This window comes from Oncorhynchus keta, unplaced genomic scaffold (assembly GCF_023373465.1).
Source record: "Oncorhynchus keta strain PuntledgeMale-10-30-2019 unplaced genomic scaffold, Oket_V2 Un_contig_3038_pilon_pilon, whole genome shotgun sequence".
In the NCBI taxonomy this organism is placed as follows: domain Eukaryota; kingdom Metazoa; phylum Chordata; class Actinopteri; order Salmoniformes; family Salmonidae; genus Oncorhynchus; species Oncorhynchus keta.
In genome coordinates, this window is record NW_026287025.1 from 8,504 (window position 1) to 32,682 (window position 24,179).

A 24,179-nucleotide genomic window follows, 5' to 3' on the forward strand; every position below is an offset into this window, starting at 1 on the left:
TCTCGTCCAACGCCTCGGTGTCCAGAACAGTTACATTGAAGAATGGGATGTCCTTCCATCTCACTCCCCCCGTCCCTCTCGTCCAACGCCCCCCATTGAAGAATGGGTCCCTCTCCCCCCCGTCCCTCTCCAACGCCTCGGTGTCCAGAACAGTTACATTGAAGAATGGGATGTCCTTCCATCTCACTCCCCCCCCTCTCGTCCAACGCCTCGGTGTCCAGAACAGTTACATTGAAGAATGGGATGTCCTTCCATCTCACCCCCCCGTCCCTCTCGTCCAACGCCTCGGTGTCCAGAACAGTTACATTGAAGAATGGGATGTCCTTCCATTCCATCTCTCGTTCTCGTCCAACGCCTCGGTGTCCAGAACAGTTACATTGAAGAATGGGATGTCCTTCCAACACGGCCCAACGCCTCGGTGTCCAGAACAGTTACATTGAAGAATGGGATGTCCTTCCATCTCATGTCTCTGTCCAACGCCTCGGTGTCCAGAACAGTTACATTGAAGAATGGGATGTCCTTCCATCTCAGTCCAATGCAATGTGTCCAGAACAGTTACATTGAAGAATGGGATGGTCCCCCCCGTCCCCGTCGTCCCTCGTCCCCCTCGTCCAACGCCTCGGTGTCCAGAACAGTTACATTGAAATAACACGTTGTCTCGTTCAAATAAATATCTGCTAGAAATAAATAATGGAAACACGGACTGTCAAAACAGAAGAGAAGGTCACTATGTCAATGCAATGTGTATGAGGATGGTAGTGAGAGAGTGCGTGTGTGTGTGTATGAGGATGGTAGTGAGAGAGTGCGTGTGTGTGTATGAGGATGGTAGTGAGAGAGTGCGTGTGTGTGTGTATGAGGATGGTAGTGAGAGAGTGCGTGTGTGTGTATGAGGATGGTAGTGAGAGAGTGCGTGTGTGTGTATGAGGATGGTAGTGAGAGAGTGCGTGTGTGTGTATGAGGATGGTAGTGAGAGAGTGCGTGTGTGTGTATGAGGATGGTAGTGAGAGAGTGCGTGTGTGTGTATGAAGATGGTAGTGAGAGAGTGCGTGTGTGTGTATGAGGATGGTAGTGAGAGAGTGCGTGTGTGTGTATGAGGATGGTAGTGAGAGAGTGCGTGTGTGTGTATGAGGATGGTAGTGAGAGAGTGCGTGTGTGTGTATGAAGATGGTAGTGAGAGAGTGCGTGTGTGTGTATGAGGATGGTAGTGAGAGAGTGCGTGTGTGTGTATGAAGATGGTAGTGAGAGAGTGCGTGTGTGTGTATGAAGATGGTAGTGAGAGAGTGCGTGTGTGTGTATGAGGATGGTAGTGAGAGAGTGCGTGTGTGTGTATGAGGATGGTAGTGAGAGAGTGCGTGTGTGTGTGTATGAGGATGGTAGTGAGAGAGTGCGTGTGTGTGTATGAAGATGGTAGTGAGAGAGTGCGTGTGTGTGTATGAGGATGGTAGTGAGAGAGTGCGTGTGTGTGTATGAAGATGGTAGTGAGAGAGTGCGTGTGTGTGTGTATGAAGATGGTAGTGAGAGAGTGCGTGTGTGTGTATGAAGATGGTAGTGAGAGAGTGCGTGTGTGTGTATGAAGATGGTAGTGAGAGAGTGCGTGTGTGTGTGTATGAGGATGGTAGTGAGAGTGCGTGTGTGTGTATGAAGATGGTAGTGTGTGTTGTGTGTGTGTGTGTGTGTGTGTATGAGGATGGTAGTATGTGTTGTGTGTGTGTGTGTATGAGGATGGTAGTGTGAGAGTGGGTGTGTGTGTATGAGGATGGTAGTGAGAGAGTGTGTGTGTATGAGGATGGTACTGTGTGTTGTGTATGAGGATGGTAGTGTGTGTGTGGTGTGTGTATGAGGATGGTAGTGTGTGTGTGGTGTGTGTATGAGGATGGTAGTGTGTGTGGTGTGTATGAGGATGGTAGTGTGTGTGGTGTGTGTGTGTATGAGGATGGTAGTGCGCGCGTGTGTGTGTGTGTGTATGAGGATGGTAGTGTGTGTTGTGTGTGTGTATGAGGATGGTAGTGTGTGTGGTGTGTGTATGAGGATGGTAGTGTGTGTGTGGTGTGTGTATGAGGATGGTAGTGTGTGTGGTGTGTATGAGGATGGTAGTGTGTGTGTGTGTGTATGAGGATGGTAGTGTGTGTGGTGTGTGTGTGTATGAGGATGGTAGTGCGCGCGTGTGTGTGTGTGTGTATGAGGATGGTAGTGTGTGTTGTGTGTGTGTATGAGGATGGTAGTGTGTGTGTGGTGTGTGTGTATGAGGATGGTAGTGTGTGTGTGGTGTGTGTGTATGAGGATGGTAGTGTGTGTGTGGTGTGTGTGTGTGTAAAGCACTAGTGCGGCTTCGAATGTCTCTCGCTGCTGTTACCTTGAGGTAGATAACACATTCACAAAAGGTCCAGGAGTAATGGTTCGCTGCTGGCATCATGTGTCAAACAAACTACAGTATGAAATGAGGGGGTTTCAGGAAGCCTCTTTTGGGATATTATACAGAAATAAATTAAAACACTTGGTAAAAATAATTAAAGTACATTTTCAAATAAAACCTCTTTTTAATTTTTTTTTTAAAGAAAAGCCTGTCCCCCCTCCCTAGTGAAAAGACCTACAGCGATTGTGATGTCAGCATGACTACGTCTCCCACAATACACCTCTCTCCTTTAGTTCACAATGCCCTCCCATCTTCTCACATTGGCTCTGTTAAGATATTTATCCTTCCTCCCATGGAGATGTAGAGATCATTACTTGGAAATAACCTGTTTTTGCATTGGACATTTCCATTGAGGGCTTCCACCATTTTAAAGTATTGAACTGGGTGGGGATTCCTATGGGTTGGGAGCGATCAGCAGAGCATTTGTCTTCTTCAAAATTGGTTTGCCTAGTTTGTAAATGGCTTTAAGCTATATGACCGCCATCTAGTGGCCACTAAATTAATAACACGATTTGGTTTCAAGACTCGAAGACTGCAGGTGGCGGTAAAGTCAACAATATTAGCGTTAGACACTCTTCAAACATTACATTTACATTTAAGTCATTTAGCAGACGCTCTTATCCAGAGCGACTTACATCAAAAGAAGAAGAAAATATAGTACTTTAAAATGGAGATAGCCTCAATGGCACTGGCCATGCTGTCACAGACACCAGAATGGCACAGATACAAAGCTGTGATTTCTATACACCTCTTCCTGTGTTGACCACATGACTGATCTGAGAGGGTCTGATTGGTTTAAGTGATAGGGTGCAAACCTTCCTTTCACTTATTCAGCCACAGGTCTTAGATCAGTGATGAGCTCAGGGGGAAAAAGGCTGCAGGATCAACAGGGCTGTTCTGCTTAGCATCGCACCACTTCTCATATCCCTCCATATATCTCCCACTGTCCAATTCTCCACCTTCCTTCTCTCTTCCCCATTCCTTGTCTCCTCTCCTTCTAGTCTCCAGTACTCAGTGTGCAGTGTAAATGCTGCCAGTTGGTGAATGCTGAGGGAGAATTGGGGAGATCGACTCAGGTAGGGGGGTCAGTGACCCCCGGAGGTAATAACTGTGATGTTTGATCTGCTGGCAACTTTTCAGCCCAGTCTATTTTACCTTTAACTCCTACAACAACAAAACAAACAAACAAATAATACAAAATAAAAGTTGATATTTAAAAAAAAAAAAAAAAAAAAAAGGAGCCATACGATCTGGTATGAAATGATTCAAGTAAAATAACATCACTATCATAATGAAATCAAATACAAGGACAACAGAACAGAACCAGCCTAGAGATCTCGCACTGTGAGGAACATGGTATGGTATCATTTGTTTTTTTTAATTCAGATGCTTGAAGAAGCTGCTGTAGGTTGTGTGGGCGATCTGAGGCGAGCATTTGACCGTGGAGGGAGCGAGGGAGGCCTGGATGGATTTGACCGGCACGTCGGTCGTAGCATCGAATCCCGGCAGCGCCAGAGAGTCCAGCTGCATGTTAAACATGATTTCTCCACTCCGCGCCAGGAAGCCCGCCTCGTCCCGTTCCCTCTCCACTCCCACATCCGAGGGCTCAGGTTCTGGGGTGTCGGCGGCGCTAGCAGCACTCTCCCCGCTGCCCTCGTCCTTCCTGCTGAACAGTCTGTCCAGGTAGCTGGTGTAGCAGCTGTCCTTCTGGAGCTGCTCTTCTTTCCCAACGTCCCAGCGCCCCGCCCCGTCCATCAGACACCCACCTCTCCGCTCCTCCACCCTCTCCCCTCCTCCGAAGCTCTCCCAGGGGTGTGCGGGACGCACCCCAGGCCCAGCGGTCCCCACGGTGATGCTGACCTGAGCAAAGTTCACCAGGCACTTCTCCTCCTTCTCCTGGCTGATGGTTTTGGACATGGAGCCTGATCGCGGAGCCTCCAGCTGGGACACAGAGGAGTTGAGCTCGTTCAGGAGGCCCACCTCGCTCAGGAGGCCCACTCCCACCTCGCTCAGGAGGCCCACGTCCCCCAGGAGTCCCACGTCGCTGGGCTCAGTTCGCAAGCTCAGTTTGATGGTGCCGGCGATGAAGGAGTCAAAGTCAAAGCCTTGATTCTGTTGAGTAGTCTGGGTCTGGTTCTTCTCTTGCTGGGAGTCCTTCTCCACCGGGCCCTTCTCTACCTGTAGAACCATCTGAGCCTTCACCAGGCCGTTCTTCTCACACTTGCTCTTCTGGGCCTTGTGCTCCTTGTCTCTGCCTGCAGCCTGAGCCTGTTTCTCTTTACTCTGCTGCTCCTTCCAGTTGGACAGATCTATAATGAGCTTGGGCTCGTAGTAGTGGTTGACCTCGCTGTCCCTCCAGATCAGGTTATCCAGGTAGGACGGAGACACCACCTTGTAGTTACAGGTGTGGGAACACTCCAGGTCACAGTACTTGTTCTCGTGGTGAAGGTCGAAGTGTTCGTCATCGGGGTCGGGCCACGAGCGTTCGGGAGTGAAGAGGGAGGAGTAGCCGTAGGAAGGACCGTCCAGGAACTCCCGGTCTCCGTCTGCATACTTACGAGGGTCCACCTGGAGGGGTAGGAGGGGCAGGGGTTAGGGTGGTGACTTAAGGTGTGTGTGTGTGTGTGTGTGTGTGTCTCTCCGTACCTGAACCTCCTCCTCGTCAGTTTGGTCAGACAGAGCCCGAGGGTCCACCTGTACCTCGTCAGTGTCCAGAATGCTGTGGGTGTGGAGGTGCCAGTCCCCTTCTGAAAGCTGGCTGTCACGGTACCTGCTGGGTGGAGGGAGATGAAGGGTTAAGACAACCCAAAGCACAAACCCCTGAGTCTGACCTCCACAGTAAAAGAAACCCTCTTCTATAACTAACTAGCTATGGAACCCAGTGTGTGTATGTAGACTACAGTGCATCTCCATGTACCCCAGTGTGTGTATGTAGACTACAGTACGTCTCCATGGAACCCAGTGTGTGTATGTAGACTACAGTACGTCTCCATGGAACCCAGTGTGTGTATGTAGACTACAGTACGTCTCCATGGAACCCAGTGTGTGTATGTAGACTACAGTACGTCTCCATGGAACCCAGTGTGTGTATGTAGACTACAGTGCATCTCCATGTACCCCAGTGTGTGTATGTAGACTACAGTGCATCTCCATGGAACCCAGTGTGTGTATGTAGACTACAGTACGTCTCCATGGAACCCCAGTGTGTGTATGTAGACTACAGTGCATCTCCATGTACCCCAGTGTGTGTATGTAGACTACAGTGCATCTCCATGTACCCCAGTGTGTGTATGTAGACTACAGTACGTCTCCATGTACCCCAGTGTGTGTATGTAGACTACAGTGCATCTCCATGTACCCCAGTGTGTGTATGTAGACTACAGTATCGTCTCCATGTAGACTACAGTGCCCCATGTACCCCAGTGTGTGTATGTAGACTACAGTGCATCTCCATGTACCCCAGTGTGTGTATGTAGACTACAGTGCATCTCCATGTACCCCAGTGTGTGTATGTAGACTACAGTGCATCTCCATGTACCCCAGTGTGTGTATGTAGACTACAGTGCATCTCCATGTACCCCAGTGTGTGTATGTAGACTACAGTGCGTCTCCATGTACCTGTCCCAGGTGTGGCTGTGACCCTGGTCCATCAGTAAGATATCATCCACCTCATCCTCTATGTGGAAGGGGTGCAGCGAGACGGGTTCGTCCAGGGGGAAGGAGTAGTCAGACATGTAAGGGTGGGCTAGGGCTTCTTCTGCTGTCAGACGGTCCATGGGGTTAAAGGTCAGGATCTTTTGCAGGAAATCCAGGGCTGGAAGGGAAGAGGAGCATTCACCATGGTGCAGTGTGGCGTGTACGGGCCAATATGGTATAGAATAGGAGTGTGTTAGTTTGTGTGTGTTCACCTGGTGGTATGTCAGGCATCAGTTTGTCCAGTGCGGCGTGGCGTGGGTGTGTGTGTACGTCACGAGTGTGACTGTGTGTCTAGACTCACGCTGTGGGCTGACGTCGGGCAGTAGCTTGGCCAGTAGCTTGGCCAGCAGCTTGGCCAGTAGCTTGGCCAGTAGCTTGGCCAGCAGCTTGGCCAGTAGCTTGGCCAGTAGCTTGGCCAGTGGGTTGGCCAGTAGGTTGGCCAGTAGCTTGGCCAGTGGCTTGGCCAGTGGGTTGGCCAGTAGCTTGGCCAGTAGCTTGGCCAGTGGGTTGGCCAGTGGGTAGCTTGGCCAGTAGCTTGGCCAGTGGGTTGGCCAGTGGGTTGGCCAGTGGGTTGGCCAGTAGCTTGGCCAGTGGGTTGGCCAGTGGGTTGGCCAGTAGCTTGGCCAGTAGCTTGGCCAGTGGGTTGGCCAGTAGCTTGGCCAGTAGCTTGGCCAGTAGCTTGGCCAGTAGCTTGGCCAGTGGGTTGGCCAGTGGGTTGGCCAGTAGCTTGGCCAGTGGGTTGGCCAGTAGCTTGGCCAGTAGCTTGGCCAGTAGCTTGGCCAGTAGCTTGGCCAGTAGCTTGGCCAGTAGCTTGGCCAGTGGGTTGGCCAGTAGCTTGGCCAGTGGGTTGGCCAGTAGCTTGGCCAGTAGCTTGGCCAGTGGGTTGGCCAGTAGCTTGGCCAGTAGCTTGGCCAGTGGGTTGGCCAGTAGCTTGGCCAGTGGGTTGGCCAGTGGGTTGGCCAGTAGCTTGGCCAGTAGCTTGGCCAGTAGCTTGGCCAGTGGGTTGGCCAGTAGCTTGGCCAGTGGGTTGGCCAGTGGGTTGGCCAGTAGCTTGGCCAGTGGGTTGGCCAGTAGCTTGGCCAGTAGCTTGGCCAGTAGCTTGGCCAGTGGGTTGGCCAGTAGCTTGGCCAGTAGCTTGGCCAGTGGGTTGGCCAGTAGCTTGGCCAGTGGGTTGGCCAGTGGGTTGGCCAGTAGCTTGGCCAGTAGCTTGGCCAGTAGCTTGGCCAGTAGCTTGGCCAGTAGCTTGGCCAGTGGGTTGGCCAGTAGCTTGGCCAGTGGGTTGTGTGGCTGGGACATGTCACTGTGTATGTGTCTACACGAGTGCGAGTCTAGACTCACCCTGTGGGCTGACGTCGGGCAGTAGCTTGGCCAGTGGGTTGTGTGGCTGGGACATGTCACTGTGTATGAAGACGGGGATAACACTGTGTAACTCCTATGCCTGTCCTCTTCTCTCAGCACAGGGATGGACTCCAGGATCAGCTGCATCTGCTCCAGTTCATGGGCTCCTGCAAGAACACCGGTTCAACACAGGGTTAAAAACACAGGGTTCGTTTACACCCAACTGTCAGACCACCAACTCAGTGGCCTTGTGGTTTGTGTCCATCCTGAGATTGAAAGGTTGAAGGGGGGTGGAGGGGTTCGATCCTCGGTCGAGTGAGTGATGCCAAAGACTCTAAAAACAGGACCTGATGCTTCTCTGTCTGGTCACTAAGCATAAGATTCAGTCAGTTTAGCTAGCCAACTCCCCAGGTTACCTCAGTTTAGCTAGCCAACTCTCCAGGTTACCTCAGTTTAGCTAGCCAACTCTCCAGGTTACCTCAGTTTAGCTACCCCACTCTCCAGGTTACCTCAGTTTAGCTAGCCAACTCTCCAGGTTACCTCAGTTTAGCTACCCAACTCTCCAGGTTACCTCAGTTTAGCTAGCCAACTCTCCAGGTTACCTCAGTTTAGCTACCCCACTCTCCAGGTTACCTCAGTTTAGCTACCCCACTCTCCAGGTTACCTCAGTTTAGCTACCCCACTCTCCAGGTTACCTCAGTTTAGCTACCCCACTCTCCAGGTTACCTCAGTTTAGCTAGCCAACTCTCCAGGTTACCTCAGTTAGCAAGCTAACTTTCAAGGTTACCTCAGTTTAGCTACCCCACTCTCCAGGTTACCTCAGTTTAGCTACCCCACTCTCCAGGTTACCTCAGTTTAGCTAGCCCACTCTCCAGGTTACCTCAGGTCAGCTAGCCAACTCTACAGGTTACCTCAGTTAGCAAGCTAACTTTCAAGGTTACACCCCCCCCAGAGTTAACACTGATATAGACAAGCAGCTCCATATCCAAACCCCCCCCCGTGGCACCACTTAAAACTGTCTGCCCCATATCAGTCACACCATGTCAGAGAGTGTGAGCTCTGCCAGAACCCACGTGCCATGAAGCCTGTGGCCTACATTTCTGCCCCGCGGTTCAGTGGCACAAGTGAACCTGCCTCACCGGTAACCTGTGTGAGTCTGTGCATGACTGACCTGCGAAGAGCGTTTTCCCGGTGAGCATCTCGGTGAAGATGCATCCGGCAGCCCACATGTCAATGGCCTTGGTGTAGTTGTTAGGAGAGAGCAGCAGGCGAGGAGACCGGTACCATTTAGTCACCAAGCCCTCAGAAAGATGACCCTGGAGGAGGACGCAGAGAGGAAGAGGGGAGGGTGAGTTAATACTTCTTTAGTGAGAAGTGCACACTAAGAGTTGAACGGGAGCAAGAGCCTGATAAAGCTGAATTCATAAGACCCCTCCCTCTCCCTGTTCAGAATGACTCAACCCCTCTCCCTGTTCAGAATGACTCAACCTCTCTCTCCAGAATGACTCCACCCCTCTCCCTGTTCAGAATGACTCAACCCCTCTCCCTGTTCAGAATGACTCAACCCCCCTCCCTGTTCAGAATGACTCCACCCCTCTCCCTGTTCAGAATGACTCCACCCCTCTCCCTGTTCAGAATGACTCCACCCCTCTCCCTGTTCAGAATGACTCCACCCCTCTCCCTGTTCAGAATGACTCCACCCCTCTCCCTGTTCAGAATGACTCCACCCCTCTCCCTGTTCAGAATGACTCCACCCCTCTCCCTGTTCAGAATGACTCCACCCCTCTCCCTGTTCAGAATGACTCCACCCCTCTCCCTGTTCAGAATGACTCCACCCCTCTCCCTGTTCAGAATGACTCAACCTCTCTCTCCAGAATGACTCAACCCCTCTCCCCGTTCAGAATGACTCAACCTCTCTCTCCAGAATGACTCAACCCCTTTTTCTCGCTCTGTGTGTGTTCAGAATGAATAAACAGAATGTGACTGAAACTGGTTTATCAGCTCTTATGAGATACACCTAAACCACAGACCCATAGGTTACTTACTAGTTTATTTGTAAGTCGCTCTGGATAAGAGCGTCTGCTAAATGACTTAAATGTAAATGTAGATGTAAATTTCAATGAATGAAACAGTTGTCATCCTACTGTCCTGCTGCGTGCGTGCGTGCGTGCGTGCGTGCGTGCGTGCGTGCGTGCATGCGTCTCTCTCTCTCTCTCCAGGTCTGTATAGACTTCAAAAGCACCATTGATCCTGTTAACTACATTCAGCTAACGACCTCTTAATGGTTGAGAAACAGAGACTCATCAAAGCTGTATCAACAGAACAATCTGCTTCTGGAACCTTCCCCTACGGCTCCCTATAATGGACCCTGGTCAACAGTAGTGCACTGTAAAGCCCTACAATGGACCCTGGACAACAGTAGTGCACTGTAAAGCCCTACCGCTCCCTATTCCCTACATAGACCCTGGTCAACAGTAGTGCACTGTAAAGCCCTACTGCTCCCTATTCCCTACATAGACCCTGGTCAACAGTAGTGCACTGTAAAGCCCTACCGCTCCCTATTCCCTAAATGGACCCTGGTCAACAGTAGTGCACTGTAAAGCCCTACCGCTCCCTATTCCCTACATGGACCCTGGTCAACAGTAGTGCACTGTAAAGCCCTACTGCTCCCTATTCCCTACATAGACCCTGGTCAACAGTAGTGCACTGTAAAGCCCTACAGCTCCCTATTCCTTACATGGACCCTGGTCAACACAACAGTAGTGCACTGTAAAGCTCTACAATGGACCCTGGTCAACAGTAGTGCACTGTAAAGCCCTACAGCTCCCTATTCCTGACATGGACCCTGGTCAACAGTAGTGCACTGTAAAGCCCTACTGCTCCCTATTCCCTACATAGACCCTGGTCAACAGTAGTGCACTGTAAAGCCCTACAATGGACCCTGGTCAACAGTAAGTGCACTGTAAAGCCCTACAGCCCTCTCGCGCCTGGCCCCTACAGCCTGTGGCCCCTACAGCCTGTGGCCCCTACAGCCTCTGGCCCCTACAGCCTCTGGCCCCTACAGCCTCTGGCCCCTACAGCCTCTGGCCCCTACAGCCTCTGGCCCCTTTGCCGCACAAACAGTGAGAGAAAGAGCGAGGAGACATACACAGGCCCAGTCAGCAGCCACAGAAAGCAGGATAATCCCCCTGCCTCACACACACCAATCTGTACTTCCGGGACAGTAGAGTCAGCAACAATACGCTGCCTGCCAGTCTGCCCTCAGGCCCTGCAACACAAAAGGCACCCACCAAACCAGTGCCCCGTCTTGTTTTTCCATCCTCAAAAGTCCCCACAAGGACAGTAAAACAAGATCACACCCACAAGGACAAAGGCTATTTTAAGCTTAAGGGTTAGCCGTTAGGGAAAATAGGATTTTGAATGGAAATCAATTCTAGATCCCCACAAGGTCCCATGCTGTGTGTGTGTGTGTGTGTGTGTGTGTGTGTGTGTGTGTATTACAGTGGTAAAACAACACCCTCTGACCTGGGGAGAAATCATTAGTCGAAAAACATTTCACAACTGAAACCATTTAATCCAACTGGAAAACATTTTGCAACGAAAACCAGTTTCTATTGGACAAATTCAGGTAGGCCCCTCCCCGTTGTGTTCCATTTGCTTCTGTTTGGTTCCCTGCTACGTCAGAGTGGTGAACTGGCTGTTTCGGTCTCTGTCGCTAGAGTAGCCTAGTGGTTAGAGCGTTGGACTAGTAACCGGAAGGTTGCGAGTTCAAACCCCCGAGCTGACAAGGTACAAATCTGTCGTTCTGCCCCTGAACAGGCAGTTAACCCACTGTTCCCAGGCCGTCATTGAAAATAAGAACATGTTCTTAACTGACTTGCCTGGTTAAATAAAGGTTAAAAAAAAAAAGGCTCACACACACCCTGTGTGTATCATTATACAATTTTGAGAAGCACACAAGTTGTGTTGACCTTCTAAACGTAATGAACACCAGTCTGTAACCATGGCCTCCTTTATTATGGACATACCAATAAATCAATGAATTAGCTCAGGTAGGATAGTCCCATACTAAGCAGCCTAATGTCTTCAGCTCATAACAAGGCTCAGCTAGCGGGCCAACAAGGCTCAGCTAGCGGGCCAACAAGGCTCAGCTAGCGGGCCAACAAGGCTCAGCTAGCGGGCCAACAAGGCTCAGCTAGCGGGCCAACAAGGCTAAGCTAGCGGGCCAACAAGGCTAAGCTAGCGGGCCAACAAGGCTAAGCTAGCGGGCCAACAAGGCTCAGCTAGCGGGCCAACAAGGCTCAGCAGCGGGCCAACTAGCGGGCCAACAAGGCTCAGCTAGTGGGCCAACAAGGCTCAGCTAGCGGGCCAACAAGGCTCAGCTAGTGGGCCAACAAGGCTCAGCTACGGGCCAACAAGGCTCAGCTAGCGGGCCAACAAGGCTCAGCTAGCGGGCCAACAAGGCTCAGCTAGCGGGCCAACAAGGCTCAGCTAGCGGGCCAACAAGGCTCAGCTAGTGGGCCAACAAGGCTCAGCTAGTGGGCCAACAAGGCTAAGCTAGCGGGCCAACAAGGCTCAGCTAGTGGGCCAACAAGGCTCAGCTAGTGGGCCAACAAGGCTAAGCTAGCGGGCCAACAAGGCTCAGCTAGCGGGCCAAGGGACAACAAGGCTCTGCTAGCAGACCAAGGGACAACAAGGCTCAGCTAGCGGGCCAAGAGACAACAAGGCTCAGCTAGCGGGCCAAGAGACAACAAGGCTCAGCTAGCGGGCCAAGAGACAACAAGGCTCAGCTCGCGGGCCAAGGGACAACAAGACTCAGCTAGCGGGCCAAGGGACAACAAGGCTCAGCTAGCGGACCAAGAGACAACAAGGCTCAGCTAGCGGGCCAAGAGACATGTGCACCAACTGGAAATGATCTAGGTTGAATGACAGAATGATCTAGATGTAGAGACAGGAGAAATGATCTACTTAACAAAACCTGGTGGATATTCTAAGCAACACCAGGGCCCGGTTGGCTGGGTGGGTATATTTAGAAATGGGTAGATGTCGCTCTTGCATCATTAGCTTTTAAGCAACTGAAGGAGCAGTTAGAAAACCAGCCAGCCAACCAGCCAGCAGAATGTCATGAAATCAGTCAATACACTATCACAAATGAGGAAACTCCAAGCAGTTCCCAGCAGTCAAGACGACTGTAGTCAGAGATTTGGCAACAACCAGCATGGTAGACTGCCTGTAATGTTGCATAAGAAGTCTAGAATGAAAGAGGTTCTGAGAATCCACAGCAGATTACAACAAGTGAACATTCTAACTAATTGTCTAACTCATTTCAGGAGAATTCACACACACACACACACACACACACACACACATTTGTCCAGACCAGACCAAAGCCACAGGTTTGCAACAGTCAGAGAGGCCGTGTTATCTAGCCCAGTGTGAGACAGAGAGAAGAACCTGTTTCCACTCACTGAGCACTGTGCTGTTCTCACTGCCAGTGGGTCTTCCATTCATGACAGGAAGAACAGCCATGCTGCTAAAAAAAGCATTTTTCTGGGTACAATAGTTTACATTTTTACTTTAGATTAATTTGTGCAATGTGGTTTCGAAAACAAAATACATAATATATTTCTGTCTCAGATGGGTGGCTAACACCTCAGTGGAAGGAAGGGGGGGGGGAGTGGGGAGAGGAAGGGAAGAGAGGGAGGATGAAGAGGAAGGGAGGAGGAAAATAAGAGGAAGGAGAGGAAGGCAGCAGTTGTAGAGTACTATAGGGTTGTCTCAGAGAACCTGGTGACAGAGGATTAGTGGCTAGATTTCCTCACAGAACCACACGAAGCTAGCTATACACACACACACACACACACACAGACTGGATTTATATATACACACACACACAGCTTTAATCCCCAGGAGATGTGTGTTAGGCATGGATTTATACACACAGCTTTAATCCCCAGGAGGTGTGTGTTAGGCATGGATTTATACACACAGCTTTAATCCCCAGGAGATGTGTGTTAGGCATGGATTTATACACACAGCTTTAATCCCCAGGAGATGTGTTAGGCATGGATTTATACACACAGCTTTAATCCCCAGGAGATGTGTTAGGCATGTAGAATGGTTTCTTTTAGAGCTGTTGCTCTGCTTATAAAAGGCGAATACACACGACTCAAGTAAGTTTTTCCCTGCCGTTTTAAAAGCCTTGTGAACCTTGGAGTGGAAGCGGCGAGCCAAGAGGACTGTGTGTGTGTGTGTGTGTGTGTGTGTGTGTGTGTGTGTGTGTGTGTGTGTGTGTGTGTGTGTGTGTGTGTGTGTGTGTGTTGCTATAGCTGGGTAATTGGGTCAACGTGAGTATGTGTGTCATGGGAGGAGGACTGCGGTGGAGTGATCCGAGCTACAGCAGGAAGCATGTGTGGTGGTGGAATGACGTTCTCTCCCCTCTATCTTCCCTCCCCCTGCCTCAGCCCCCCACACATTTTTCCCTTCCTCCCCCTGTCTCAGCCCCCCCCATCTTCCCCAGTCTCAGCCCCCCTCTTCCCCCGTCTCAGCCCCCCTCCTCTCTCCTTATAACATTCCAGGAAATGTACACCTGCACATCAAGAGCAGCGACCATCTGCAAACCTACCAGTCTGCTGTTTCTTCATATTGACACACAGGCCTGGAGGGTGTTTAGGAGATATACGTCTCATTCACACCGACGTCTTTTCAGGGTTTTAGATGAAAACCACTTGTTTGGAAAATGACTAACTTACTTGGTTAAAAAATAAAAAAAAAACACCCCTTAAACCACTTGTTGCTCACATGTAAAAGACCGGCATGTTATTGTCTTCATTTGATCTAACTTCCTAGAACAAAACTGGGTTCAATAAAACGTTTTATATTCCGATAAACAAACCCTCAGTATGTATGTCAAGGCCATTTTGCATTAAGAAATCTTCAGGGTTGGATTACATCTTGTAAAATAGGAGGTCAAGTTGCCTCACTGAGCAGATGTCATATCACTCAGCTAATGCTAGTCTACACAGCCATGACCCTTGACCTGCTTCACTGAAGGGCACACTTAAGCTAAGCTAACTGCTAAGCTAGCTCACTCTGGTCCCGGTCGAGTCCCTGCCATGCTCACTGTGCCAAGCCGAAAAAGGGATGCTATTGCTAATGCTAAGCTAACGGACGCAAATGCAATGCTTTTGCCGAACCCAATGCGTCTAGTAAGCCCAAGGGCACGCTAAGCTAAATGCTAAACTAACACTGGTTGTAACAGCTCAGCCACGTTCCCTGCTTAACCTCAAGGCATGATTATGCTACGTTAGCAGCTTGAGAGCAGCTCTAGGCTTGGAGAAAGGCTCCCACGATAGGCAGGACAAAGGAATGATTGACTGACTGGGAGGGAAATGCACAGGATGCTTGATTCCTGCCTGCACGTGAATTCCAGACATTCTTGGTGGTGGGCCACTGGGTGTTTGACTGCTGCGGGTCCCACAGAAGCAGGCTGAGGAGGCTCTGAGAAACTCTGCACACAACAGGCTCTCACACAAACCCCTCAACATACAGAACCACCCAATCCTCTAGCAGAGTTCAGAATATTTCTAAGGGTGGGGGGATGGGACAAATTCAGAGAACTTCAATAGAGCCTAAAGGAAGTTTGAGAAACAGACAATGTAATCTCCATAAGAACCCAATCACCTAAACCCAATCAGAGACAAATGGTGGCCATATTAAGCCAATCAGGGCCCATCTCTGGTCATATTAAGCCAATCAGGGCCCATCTCTGGTCATATTAAGCCAATCAGGGCCCATCTCTGGTCATACTAAGCCAATCAGGGCCCATCTCTGGTCATACTAAGCCAATCAGGGCCCATCTCTGGTCATACTAAGCCAATCAGGGCCCATCTCTGGTCATACTAAGCCAATCAGGGCCCATCTCTGGTCATGTACAACACAGGACATGGAGTAAAGTCTTGCTGAAGATATATATAATTATAAACTGGATGCTGATTGGCTAACAGCCGTGTTATATCAGACCGTATACCACAGGTATGACAAAACATACATTTTTACTGCCCTAATTACATTAGTAACCAGGTTCTAACAGCAATAAGGCACCTCGGGGGTTTGTGGTATATGACCGATATACCACGGCCGAGGGCTGTATCCAGGCATTACGTCGTGCCATACACCACACCCCCTCGGGCCATATTGCTCAAATATAGCATCTATATAGACACTATAGAATATCTATACATTGAGACGTGTGCAAGTTCTTGCCAGTGTCCCGACAGAGACCAAGGTTAGTTGCTGCAAATGGGCTGGTTCTTTATTTAGACAGAGTGAGCTGTACAAATAGCATGCAGAGAGGCAGGGCCAGCCAGCTACCCCAACAGCAGGGCAGCTTGGGCAGGCAGGGGCACGTGAGTCAAGTGGTTGTCCCCCCCCGTCCACTCAGGCTGTGTGTGTGTCCAGGATCTCTGGATGGTACATGGAATGCGACACCAAATGGCCGTGATCCTCTGGAGAGAGAAGCGTGTACACACACACACGAGCTTCTGCAGTCCACGGAAATACAAAAAGAGTTGACATCAGCAGAGGGTCTTTTCAATAGGCCGGTCCCTTGCCTCCACCTCATCAAAACAAAACCTGCTTAGAAAGGGAAAACACACAGCAGAACAGAGCTGCTATAGGGGCGAGGAGAGGCAGGAAGAGGACGGAATGTGGAGGGGGTGTCTGGCTAGAGACTGAAGATCGTGAGAAAATCTCTCCAACTTCAAACAGGCACCTGTAGCACACACACACACACACACACACACACACACACACACACGGAAATGCCAGTTTCCTGCTGTGTCCCCAGCACGATTGCTATTCAAAGAAGAGAGTGTTCTCTAGCGATGCGTCATTGGAGAGTAGCGAGTCAACACTTGATCTGCGATATGAGCCACTAAAACCAGCTGCTTTTGGGCTGTGTTGTGTGTGAAGCTGTGGCCTCGCTGTAAAAGACTCTGGCACGGGGCTGTGCAGTGTGTGTGAGAAAGTGTGAGGCCTAGCTAACTGTAAAAGTCCCGAGTGAATCCTGTGCTGTGCCAGAGAGAGAGGGCCGAGTCCCACACCAGACAGGCCCCGGTGATGACTAATCTAAGACACCTGTAGCTGCATGGTGACTACTCCACTCCTCAGCTCTCTCCTCACCCCTTTCTTCATTCGTCTGTGACTCCTGCTCTCCCCTCAGAGTCCTGTCTAAAGAGCAGTGTACGACTGGGGAAAGAGACACCTCAACCTACATTCTCCCAGAGCCAGACATATCAGCCTCATCTCCACATCTCTGAAGTTTGAACGCCTGACTGGTGCACAATATATACCACACAGCCTGGTCAGCACCCACACAGCCTGGTCAGCACCCACACAGCCTGGTCAGCACCACACAGCCTGGTCAACACCACACAGCCTGGTCAGCACCACACAGCCTGGTCACACCACACAGCCTGGTCAGCACCACACAGCCTGGTCAGCACCACACAGCCTGGTCAACACCACACAGCCTGGTCAGCACCACACAGCCTGGTCAGCACCACACAGCCTGGTCAGCACCACACAGCCTGGTCAGCACCACACAGCCTGGTCAGCACCACACAGCCTGGTCAACACCACACAGCCTGGTCAGCACCACACAGCCTGGTCAGCACCACACAGCCTGGTCAGCACCACACAGCCTGGTCAACACCACACAGCCTGGTCAACACCACACAGCCTGGTCAACACCACACAGCCTGGTCAACACCACACAGCCTGGTCAACACCACACAGCATGGTCAACACCACACAGCCTGGTCAGCACCACACAGCCTGGTCAGCACCACACAGCCTGGTCAGCACCACACAGCCTGGTCAGCACCACACAGCCTGGTCAACACCACACAGCCTGGACAGCCTGGTCAACACCACACAGCCTGGTCAACACCACACAGCCTGGTCAACACCACACAGCCTGGACAGCCTGGTCAACACCACACAGCCTGGACAGCCTGGTCAACACCACACAGCCTGGTCAACACCACACAGCCTGGTCAGCACCACACAGCCTGGTCAGCACCACACAGCCTGGTCAGCACCACACAGCCTGGGCAACACCACACAGCCTGGGCAACACCACACAGCCTGGACAGCACCACAGCCTGGACAGCCTGGTCAACACCACACAGCCTGGGCAACACCACACAGCCTGGGCAACACCACACAGCCTGGGCAACACACCACACAGCCTGGGCAACACCACACAGCCTGGGCAACACCACACAGCCTGGGCAACACCACACAGCCTGGGCAACACCAGACAGCCTGGGCAACACCAGACAGACTGGGCAACACCACACAGCCTGGGCAACACCACACAGCCTGGGCAACACCACACAGCCTGGGCAACACCACACAGCCTGGGCAACACCAGACAGCCTGGGCAACACCACACAGCCTGGGCAACACCACACAGCCTGGGCAACACCACACAGCCTGGGCAACACCACACAGCCTGGGCAACACCAGACAGCCTGGGCAACACCAGACAGCCTGGGCAACACCAGACAGCCTGGGCAACACCAGACAGCCTGGTCAACACCACACAGCCTGGTCAACACCACACAGCCTGGGCAACACCACACAGCCTGGGCAACACCACACAGCCTGGGCAACACCACACAGCCTGGGCAACACCACACAGCCTGGGCAACACCAGACAGCCTGGGCAACACCACACAGCCTGGGCAACACCACACAGCCTGGGCAACACCACACAGCCTGGGCAACACCAGACAGCCTGGGCAACACCAGACAGCCTGGACAACACCACACACCCTGGACAACACCACACAGCCTGGGCAACACCAGACAGCCTGGGCAACACCACACAGCCTGGGCAACACCAGACAGCCTGGGCAACACCACACAGCCTGGACAACACCACACACACTGGACAACACCACACAGCCTGGACAACACCACACAGCCTGGGCAACACCACACAGCCTGGACAGCCTGGTCAACACCACACAGCCTGGTCAACACCACACAGCCTGGACAACACCACACAGCCTGGTCAACACCACACAGCCTGGACAACACCACACAGCCTGGACAACACCACACAGCCTGGACAACACCACACAGCCTGGACAACACCACACAGCCTGGACAACACCACACAGCCTGGACAACACCACACAGCCTGGACAACACCACACAGCCTGGTCAACAGTCTAAACTCTTGTCCTCGGCACCGGGGCAGGATGTGGATGCGGCCTCCCACCCCTCAACGGAAATATTGGTTCCCAGGGCCCTTATCTCAGCGGAAGCATTTCCCCTGGGAAGGGAAACGGAGGCGCGACTTCAGGAACTACCATACCTCCTTGTTAACTTCCTGCGGTGCAGTGTGGTGTGATAGGCTGATAGCGTCACCCGAGGGATTAGCCCAGTTGGTTTCTGGGCAATAAAGCCAGAACGCTAGGCAGGTATCACATGGTTATTACAGACAGTAATGACTGTTAGTTGAACTAGCCTCTTACCTTGTGTGAGTAGTGAGGATCCATGATCCGGGCCAGTCCAAAGTCTCCTATCTTCAGCACCAGGTCCTCTGTGTTGACGAACAAGTTGGCAGGCTTCAGGTCTCTGTGCAGTACGTTGGCAGAGTGGATGTACTTGAGGCCTCTCAGCAGCTGGTACATGAAGAGTCTGGCGTGATCCTCAGAGAGGAGACCCCTCTCCAGGAGCTGACACAGGTCCGTCTCCATGTACTCCTGGACGATGTACACAGAGTTCACCTCTGTCAGAGAGACTATGTCCTCTGTTAGGTGACGACCGCTGGGCCCAAGGGTCTCAAATACCTGGCAGAGGGAAGGTGTGTTAACATCAACTCATACGAGCAGATACACACCTGCATGTTGTCTGTGTGTTCCTGACTGTGTGCAGTGTAACTTACAAGCTGCCTGTTTAACACTAACTAGTGGGCCGTAGTCCAGCAATTGGAAGTGACTTGTATTGTTCTGCTCAGGCCAAGTCGTATGACTGCAGAGTTTGATGTTGCAGTGAGTCTCTCCTCCCCCCCCCCCTACTGTCTGCAGTGTTAGGAGCTGACCCGTTCCACTGTCTGCAGTGTTAGGAGCTGACCCATTCCACTGTCTGCAGTGTTAGGAGCTGACCCATTCCACTGTCTGCAGTGTTAGGAGCTGACCCGTTCCACTGTCTGCAGTGTTAGGAGCTGACCCGTTCCACTGTCTGCAGTGTTAGGAGCTGACCCGTTCCACTGTCTGCAGTGTTAGGAGCTGACCCGTTCCACTGTCTGCAGTGTTAGGAGCTGACCCGTTCCACTGTCTGCAGTGTTAGGAGCTGACCCATTCCACTGTCTGCAGTGTTAGGAGCTGACCCGTTCCACTGTCTGCAGTGTTAGGAGCTGACCCATTCCACTGTCTGCAGTGTTAGGAGCTGACCCATTCCACTGTCTGCAGTGTTAGGAGCTGACCCATTCCACTGTCTGCAGTGTTAGGAGCTGACCCATTCCACTGTCTGCAGTGTTAGGAGCTGACCCGTTCCACTGTCTGCAGTGTTAGGAGCTGACCCATTCCACTGTCTGCAGTGTTAGGAGCTGACCCGTTCCACTGTCTGCAGTGTTAGGAGCTGACCCGTTCCACTGTCTGCAGTGTTAGCTGACCCATTCCAGCAGTGTTGCCCATTCCACTGTCTGCAGTGTTAGGAGCTGACCCGTTCCACTGTCTGCAGTGTTAGGAGCTGACCCATTCCACTGTCTGCAGTGTTAGGAGCTGACCCATTCCACAGTGTTAGGAGCTGTTCCACTGTCTGCAGTGTTAGGAGCTGACCCATTCCACTGTCTGCAGTGTTAGGAGCTGACCCATTCCACTGTCTGCAGTGTTAGGAGCTGACCCATTCCACTGTCTGCAGTGTTAGGAGCTGACCCATTCCACTGTCTGCAGTGTTAGGAGCTGACCCATTCCACTGTCTGCAGTGTTAGGAGCTGACCCATTCCACTGTCTGCAGTGTTAGGAGCTGACCCATTCCACTGTCTGCAGTGTTAGGAGCTGACCCATTCCACTGTCTGCAGTGTTAGGAGCTGACCCACTTCCAGCTGACCCATTCCACTGTCTGCAGTGTTAGGAGCTGACCCATTCCACTGTCTGCAGTGTTAGGAGCTGACCCATTCCACTGTCTGCAGTGTTAGGAGCTGACCCGTTCCACTGTCTGCAGTGTTAGGAGCTGACCCATTCCACTGTCTGCAGTGTTAGGAGCTGACCCATTCCACTGTCTGCAGTGTTAGGAGCTGACCCGTTCCACTGTCTGCAGTGTTAGGAGCTGACCCATTCCACTGTCTGCAGTGTTAGGAGCTGACCCATTCCACTGTCTGCAGTGTTAGGAGCTGACCCATTCCACTGTCTGCAGTGTTAGGAGCTGACCCGTTCCACTGTCTGCAGTGTTAGGAGCTGACCCGTTCCACTGTCTGCAGTGTTAGGAGCTGACCCATTCCACTGTCTGCAGTGTTAGGAGCTGACCCATTCCACTGTCTGCAGTGTTAGGAGCTGACCCCCACTGTCTCCACTGTCTGCAGTGTTAGGAGCTGACCCATTCCACTGTCCAGTGTTAGGAGCTGACCCATTCCACTGTCTGCAGTGTTAGGAGCTGACCCATTCCACTGTCTGCAGTGTTACTGGCAGAGCTGACCCATTCCACTGTCTGCAGTGTTAGGAGCTGACCCATTCCACTGTCTGCAGTGTTAGGAGCTGACCCATTCCACTGTCTACAGTGTTAGGAGCTGACCCATTCCACTGTCTGCAGTGTTAGGAGCTGACCCATTCCACTGTCTGCAGTGTTAGGAGCTGACCCATTCCACTGTCTGCAGTGTTAGGAGCTGACCCATTCCACTGTCTGCAGTGTTAGGAGCTGACCCGTTCCACTGTCTGCAGTGTTAGGAGCTGACCCGTTCCACTGTCTGCAGTGTTAGGAGCTGACCCATTCCACTGTCTGCAGTGTTAGGAGCTGACCCATTCCACTGTCTCAGTGTTGCAGTGTTACTGTCTGCAGCTGACCCATTCCACTGTCTGCAGTGTTAGGAGCTGACCCATTCCACTGTCTGCAGTGTTAGGAGCTGACCCATTCCACTGTCTGCAGTGTTAGGAGCTGACCCATTCCACTGTCTGCAGTGTTAGGAGCTGACCCATTCCACTGTCTGCAGTGTTAGGACCCATTCCAGCAGTGTTGACCCATTCCACTGTCTGCAGTGTTAGGAGCTGACCCATTCCACTGTCTGCAGTGTTAGGAGCTGACCCATTCCACTGTCTGCAGTGTTAGGAGCTGACCCATTCCACTGTCTGCAGTGTTAGGAGCTGACCCATTCCACTGTCTGCAGTGTTAGAGAGCTGACCCGTTCCATTGTCTGCAGTGTTAGGAGCTGACCCATTCCACTGTCTGCAGTGTTAGGAGCTGACCCATTCCACTGTCTGCAGTGTTGCAGTGTTAGGAGCTGACCCGTTCCACTGTCTGCAGTGTTAGGAGCTGACCCATTCCACTGTCTGCAGACCCATTGTTACCCATTCCACTGAGCTGACCCATTCCACTGTCTGCAGTGTTAGGAGCTGACCCATTCCACTGTCTGCAGTGTTAGGAGCTGACCCAGTCCACTGTCTACAGTGTTAGGAGCTGACCCATTCCACTGTCTGCAGTGTTAGGAGCTGACCCATTCCACTGTCTACAGTGTTAGGAGCTGACCCATTCCACTGTCTGCAGTGTTAGGAGCTGACCCATTCCACTGTCTACAGTGTTAGGAGCTGACCCATTCTACTGTCTGCAGTGTTAGGAGCTGACCCGTTCCACTGCTGTCCTGACAAAATAAATTTCCATACGAATGGCCAATAAAAAGTATTGTAGAGTTCGTTACTGCATTTCCTGCGTTACCTTGACGGTGTTGTCGTGGTCCAGCCTCCTGATGATCTTGATCTCTCTCAGGGCGTGTTTGACGCTCTGAGGATCCGTCAGAATGATCTTCTTCACCGCCACTCGTTTGTCGCAGTCCGCGTCGATGGCTGAGAACACCAGGCCGTTCCCTCCGTAGCCCAGAGGCTTCAGGTCCATGTAACGTGGGCCCAGGTCAAACCCGTGGATGTTCATCAGAGACTCAAACTTCTCCGCCATCTTGGATTTGGTGTTTTGACTAAAGTTTGCGATTGACTTTGGGGGTTGTTCAATACAAAATGGACAAACTGACTGGTAATAAAGCTATAGGAGGTCTTGCCTGGTGTGTAACATTGTGAAAATAGAAATGTGGATGGTATAACCCTCACAGAAGACTACTGTTTCCCCCTGTCTAACCCTCACAGAATCACACGGCTCTCGGACTCACAACCAGAGTAGAAAGTCATGTTTGTTTGACAAATGGAGCAACTTTCTCCAGGCCTAATATGAATTACTTTTTCAAAATCTGTTTTGTTGTTGTTGTTGTTGTTGTTGTTGTTGGTGGTTGTTTTTGCTGCTTCTCCGGTTATTAAACCGTTTTTAAACGTTTATAGTGTTTAACAGCCAGCAATAATGGAATGAAGTCAAGAGGCCAATTCAAAAACTACAACAGCATCTTGTTGCATCCTCACAGTGCAGATCCATTCAGTGATAGACTCATCCTGTGTAGCTGCATTGATTACAATTGCGCCAAAAAGAACTACAATTTTAAATTCTATTTTTTTGTGTTTTTTTTTTGTTTTTGTTGTGTATTTACTCAAATCTTCTTCCTGTTGAAACCACCGCTCATCCAAAAATGGTGTCTTGCCTTTTAGTCTTCACAGAGTAGTCTGGCCCTCAACAATCGGGTGGCTCAAGCTCACCACAGTCGCAATCAAAACTATCCTCCATTTTACATAGGGGTAACCTGAAACAGAAACAACACAATGCTTGAGGTCAGCAATCAGACAACAATCAGACAATAGTAACACTGCCATGGCTGGTTGACTGGACACAGTTCCATTCAGCCGTTTTAATAGGCTGACGTCAAACTGACTGAACGACTGTCACTGGTCAATTTAAGATGACCCAAAAGACAAATACATGGAGAGAAATGCTAGCTAATACATTTCAAAAAGTTTCAAACTAGGTTTTTTCATCCAATTGGCGACAGATTTTCCACACAAATATTCTAAAAAAATCTGCATAAAAACAATATGCAAATTTTCCCACCGGAGTTTCCATCAAATTGACTTGTGCATGATGACATAGTGATGACATAGTGATGACATAGTGATGACATAGCGATGACATAGCGATGACATAATGATGACATAATGATGACATAATGATGACATAGTGCGCATCAAAATACATTTTGCGGTTAAATTCCCATGTAAAAAAAAGCAAGTTAAATGGTTTCTCATCACATTTTCAACTCTACTGATGGTTTTCACAAAAAAAGATTTATAGCAAGTGTGTCCATTCTGGTATTGGCATGCTCACAGATACAGTGTGGGTATAAGACTATAATTTAGATATCTATTGGAAAATAGTCTTATATTTGAACTATTTGAGGAAAACGTCCAGTTTTAATCAATAAACTTAAAAAAAAAAAATAGCTAGCTACCTGGCTTTGTAATCCAGCCAAATTGCAATAAAGACCATATGGTCTGTGGAAAGTCGCTAGGCAGATGTTAGAATGGGCAAAACTAGTTTGGGAAAAGGGGATACCTAGTCAGTTGTACAACTG

At 50.9% G+C, this 24,179-nt stretch overlaps 1 protein-coding gene across 1 annotated transcript in view; it reads right to left on the minus strand.

Moving 5' to 3' along the window:
• Positions 1-3,645: 3,645 nt before the first annotated feature.
• The window catches only part of LOC118380711 (mitogen-activated protein kinase 6), a 29,240-nt gene continuing 8,706 nt past the window's right edge, over positions 3,646-24,179 (minus strand). Inside the window, 8 exon segments of the mRNA XM_052507693.1 lie at positions 3,646-4,981; positions 5,060-5,186; positions 6,032-6,227; positions 7,448-7,541; positions 7,544-7,614; positions 8,619-8,763; positions 18,997-19,314; positions 22,391-23,354. Coding sequence (XP_052363653.1) covers positions 3,791-4,981; positions 5,060-5,186; positions 6,032-6,227; positions 7,448-7,541; positions 7,544-7,614; positions 8,619-8,763; positions 18,997-19,314; positions 22,391-22,627 — 2,379 coding nt within the window. The 5' untranslated portion in view covers positions 22,628-23,354 and the 3' untranslated portion in view covers positions 3,646-3,790.